This window comes from Antrostomus carolinensis, unplaced genomic scaffold (assembly GCF_000700745.2).
Source record: "Antrostomus carolinensis isolate BGI_N321 unplaced genomic scaffold, ASM70074v2 scaffold24185, whole genome shotgun sequence".
Classification (NCBI taxonomy): domain Eukaryota; kingdom Metazoa; phylum Chordata; class Aves; order Caprimulgiformes; family Caprimulgidae; genus Antrostomus; species Antrostomus carolinensis.
In genome coordinates this window covers 16,341-21,285 of record NW_010318759.1, presented here as the reverse complement: position 1 = coordinate 21,285, position 4,945 = coordinate 16,341, and the positions used below count along the sequence as shown (strand labels likewise).

The window sequence follows — 4,945 nt, the reverse complement described above, 5'->3', positions numbered from 1 at the left end:
CTTCACACTGACCGACTGACTGACACCCTCACACTGACACCTTCACACTGACACCTTCAGACTGACTGACTGACACCATCACACTGACTGACTGACACCCTCACATTGACACTGTCACATTGACTGACACCCTCACACCGACTGATACCCTCTGACTGACTGACACCCTCACACTGACCGACTGACTGACACCTTCACATTGACTGACTGACTGACACCCTGAGACTGACACCCTCACACTGACTGACACCCTCACGCACTGACACAGCCTCACAGACCCTCACACACTCTGACACACGCATAAACTCCCGAGCTGACTGACACTCTCACACACACACACTCCCATGCACGCTGGCAGGCTCACACAGGCTGACAGACACCCTCACACATGCTGACACACACGCTGACACACTCAGAGTCACTAACCCTGGCACAGCAGGCACGTTCAGGGGCAGTTACACACTCACAGACACAGTCAGACACACAACCCCCAGCACAGTGTGACCCTTGTTGCCTGCCCACAGCCAGGGTCACAGGCACAGTGTAGCACTTACACCAGTGTCCTGTGCTGCCTGTGCTCACGCTGGCAGGCAGGCACAATCATGGGCCCTGACGTGCTCACACTTTGCTTGTGCTCTTGCACACTCACTTACACACTCACTAGCCTGTACACTCACGTGCTTCTCGGGCTTATATGCTGGTTTATTTGCTCACGTGCTTGTAGGCGCTTAGGTGTTCATGTCGTACACTCTGAGGCACTTACATGCTCACACTCATGCTGATGGGCTGACACGCTTGTGCCAACTTGCAGGCGCTCACACATGCACTCACATGCTTGTGTGCTCCTAACCAAGAGCATCCCTCACACGTGCACACATTTGCACTCTCCTACACGCACACACACTCGTAAGCACTTACACACCCCAGTATTTCCTGTTCCTGCCCGGGTGTACACCTGGCAGCACGCTCACTACTCACAGATGCTTCCTCACTGCGGGGTGTCTCTTGCTGCCTGCTCACGTGCACGCTGTGGGCACACTCACAGTGATACACACCCCACAGTGTCCCTCGTTGTCTGCCCTTCACACACACTGCGTGCACCCTCATACTCCTGCACCCACGTCCCTCACCGCTTCCCACCTCGCACACTCACACACGCTCACGTGCGCCTCCTCATACCCAGCGTGCTCTAGTGCTCTGCCACGTCGTGCTCACGTCGTGTTGTCCTGTCTGTGCTGCCCACCACGCTTTTGCACGGTCACAGGTACAATCCCACCGCTGCATCGTCGCGTCCTCGCTCCTGCCACGTGCCTGTGGTGTGCACAGACATCCACGTGCGGTCAGACCCGCGCGTCACAGTTCCCATCTTGCCTGTTCCTTCCACGCACATCTTTCTCCACTCACACCAACACATTGCACAGTCCCTCTTGCACACTCGTGCACACCTCTTGCACGTACACACACCTTCCTCAGCCTCTCGCAGGTGTGTGTACGCACAGCCCAGCACGTCACTGAGGATCCCACTGGCTGCTTCTCTCTCACACACGCGCTTACACCAGGTTTACCATTACACTGCACACACACACTGACACACCAGGGAGGCTTCCACCACCTGCCACTCATGCAGACGCACTCTGCAGAGTCCCTTTTCTCTTTACCCGCACAAAGGGTTATCTGCCACCTCTCCAACATCTTCTTTGCAGTCACCTCTCTCACAAGTGGCCGCTGCTCTTTGAAACACACACGTACATACCCAAGCAATGGTCACCTGTTGCCTTTATGAGCCTGGCTCTCCTGAACCCACACATGCCACAGGATCACCCTCTGCCTGGCCTGTCTTTACAGAGCAGCGTTCCCTCCTGCTTCCAGCACGTGTAACCGAGTCATATCTGCTTCACACTCACACCTCTGCAGGGCATCAGCCACCTTTTGCACGTGCGAGTGCAGCGTGGTTACCCACTCTCAGATCCTGCACAAGTCTGCACCTTCGGTCACGCACACAAGTGACGGAGCCACCTGGTACCTGACAGACACACGGACATGCTCGAGGGCTGTCTGTTACCACGAAGCCCTCTGTCTCACTCACACAGGTGTATATACCTGTAGAGATGGAGCTACACGTGCTTCCCCCACACCCCAGCCTCGTGTTAGCTCCTCATCAGTACATGGATTTCACAAAACTGTTAATTTCTGTGAGTTCCCTCCTCCACTTTCTCACACACAGAGAGACACATCCTTTCCCTCAGCACCTTCATCATTCATTGATCCCAATCTCAGTGCTGTTTCACACTTTTCAGTCGCTCACACCATAGAGCCACCTGCCCTCCAGCGTGTTCACTCACACACTGCCACTGCCCTGCACATCACAGTGCCACCCTCACCTGTGACAAACACGGTCAGTGCACCCATGTGCAGCACAAAGCACATGGTTAGAGGTTTCCCCTCCAAGTGCTGCCCTGCGTTATCTCCACGGTGATGTGAGCTGGCCACAGCTCTGCCAACCCCTACCCCATCTCACCAGGGGCTGTGTGACCTGACGTGTGCCACCCGTTTGTCATTGCACCCTGGGGCTCTGCCATACCTGCGTACCGATAGCGCTGGCCCAGCCCTCCAGAGAAGGAGCCTGCCACCTCCTTCTGCCCTGCTCCGCGTAGTGAACGACGCTCAGTTTGTTGCTGTATGTTTCTGAGTGGCTTTTGTCCTTCTGTGAAAGCTCCCTGTTCTCTGAAATTCATGCTGTCTCTTGGGTTCCACTTTGCAGACTGTTGAGCCTGGTTCATGCATGCCTGCTGGTTTTGAGTGGCATCGACCCTCTTAAATGAATCTTCTTTTTGAAGTGTAAGGGTAAAATACTTCTCAATCATGTTTTAACTGCTGAGGGTGACATTGACACATATATTCTCCTTTTTGTAGATGCCTTCGTCTAACTTCTTTTTATTTTTTTTTGCTTTTATAGCTGGAGCCCTATATGGATGAAAACTTTGTTTCAAGAGCCTTTGCCACCATGGGAGAGCTCGTACTGAGTGTAAAAATCATTCGAAACAGGTTGACAGGGTAACTGTTTATGCTTGTTCTCAGTCTGTTCTACCAGTGCGTTTGGATTAAACCCTTTGCCCTCTGCCCATCACTCTGGTCCTGTCCATGGGATGGATGGATGGATGGATGGTGATTTTCCCTTTGAGCTTTTCACCATTGCTGCCAGCAATATGGATCTATTGATGATAGCAATGGAGAGGACAATCCCCATCAGCACACCAGGGTTTGGCCCTCATCCTTGCAGTGCCTCAGCACTCATTCCGAGCGATGTATGTATGCCATACAGTCCTTTGGGAACTACACCTGCAGGCTGAAGGCTTCAGTGATTAGTCTGTGTTAATTGTTGCACTAGTGCAGCTACGTGGTGCTGGCAGAGGTGGGAAGTCTGAGTTTAGAAGGAGCCATATGAGAATCTTTTGAGTTAATTTGAAATAAAATGAGTGACCATACACAGAATAAAGCAGTTTCATGTTCTTATAAATGTTGTCATTTCAGTTTTCAGTTGTTTAAGCTTGGGTGGGAAAATTTATATAGTCAATGGAAGTAGGAAGTAAACTAATTATGAGCAAAACTATTTTCTATAGGCTTATGTTGACGTGACTTACTGGTAAGTAGGGGCTGTCCTTTTACTTGAGATCCAAGATTATTTTGCTAGCTTCTTTTTGGTACCTAATGTTTAATAGTTTGAACAATAAATTGTTCTAAGTATTGCAACTATCACAAATTTCCTACCAGTTATCTAAAAGTATAATATTCCTCCTCAAATGTGTTTTAAATCTGAAATCTTTCTCTCTCCCCTCCTGTGTCTATATTCAGAATTCCAGCAGGCTATTGCTTTGTAGAATTTGCAGATCTAGCTACTGCAGAGAAATGTTTACACAAAATCAATGGAAAACCGCTTCCTGGTGCTACACCGGTAAGTAAATGAAATCAGCCAACTGCGAAAACAAAATTGGGAAGGGATAGATAGTGTATAATCTGTTATTTTGAATGATTACAGACAAATTCATCATTAGCAAACTGGGATTCTTCATTTCTTTTAGAGTTAAATTAATGAACATAAAACTATTAATGTTCTTGCTCAGAAAACTGTTGGAAAAAAAATACTAATTTCTGTGTGAATGTCTGGATAAAATCCAGGAATAGAAATGTTGGATTTCTGGGCCTTTCTCCTGTTACCAAAGTTGGACTAATAAGACACTAGAGAAGAACAAGGGAAAATAGATGGAGTATACCCACTGCAGTCCTTCGGTCTCTCTTTGTTTGTAGTTCCCTATGAATTTGTTACAGGTTGGATCTTGTTATATATGTACAAGGAGAACTTGCAAGTTCACACTGAGTTTTGAGTTACTTTGATTTGCAGGAGAAACACGACTTTTAGTCCTGATATTCCTCTTGGCCTTTAACAAACAAAAGTTATTCAAACTTGTTGACAGTGGAGAAAGAGCTAGGCCATTGTATGATCACAACACATAACGAATGTCTTGGATTCACAAAAGCTAGGTAGTTAGGAAGAAGAGGAGGAAGAGTCACAGGGGCTAATTTTAGGATGTTGACTCGAATGTGATGGCTGACACAGCTGTCCCTTGTAGCCACTAAAGTTGGCTGCAGTAGCTGAGATGACTGGTTCATAAAGCATCTCTAGAATCACCTCAGTTACAGTGTGATATAGTAAGGTACATGGATGCCTGTTTTGGTGTAGTTAATACTCTTGAGTAGGAAACTGGGAAGTTCAGGTGTTCTTTGAACTAGTTGGTCAACCTTCCTGAGAGGAAGGGGTAGATGAGAGGCCTGGAGGGATCTGTTCACCTGTCCTGTTTAATATGTCCTTACACTGCAAATCACAGCCCACAATTAAGGGAAGAGCTAATCTTCCTAGCTGCCTCCTGTAGTCACTGCAGAGGGAAAG

The 4,945-nt window shown here is 48.5% G+C and overlaps 1 protein-coding gene across 1 annotated transcript in view; it reads left to right on the top strand.

The window, feature by feature from the left end:
• Positions 1-2,962: 2,962 nt before the first annotated feature.
• Positions 2,963-4,945, top strand: part of TRNAU1AP (tRNA selenocysteine 1 associated protein 1) — a 13,388-nt gene continuing 11,405 nt past the window's right edge. Inside the window, exons 1-2 of the mRNA XM_010169038.1 lie at positions 2,963-3,054; positions 3,853-3,952. Coding sequence (XP_010167340.1) covers positions 2,969-3,054; positions 3,853-3,952 — 186 coding nt within the window. The 5' untranslated portion in view covers positions 2,963-2,968. The remainder of the gene's footprint in view (positions 3,055-3,852; positions 3,953-4,945) is intronic.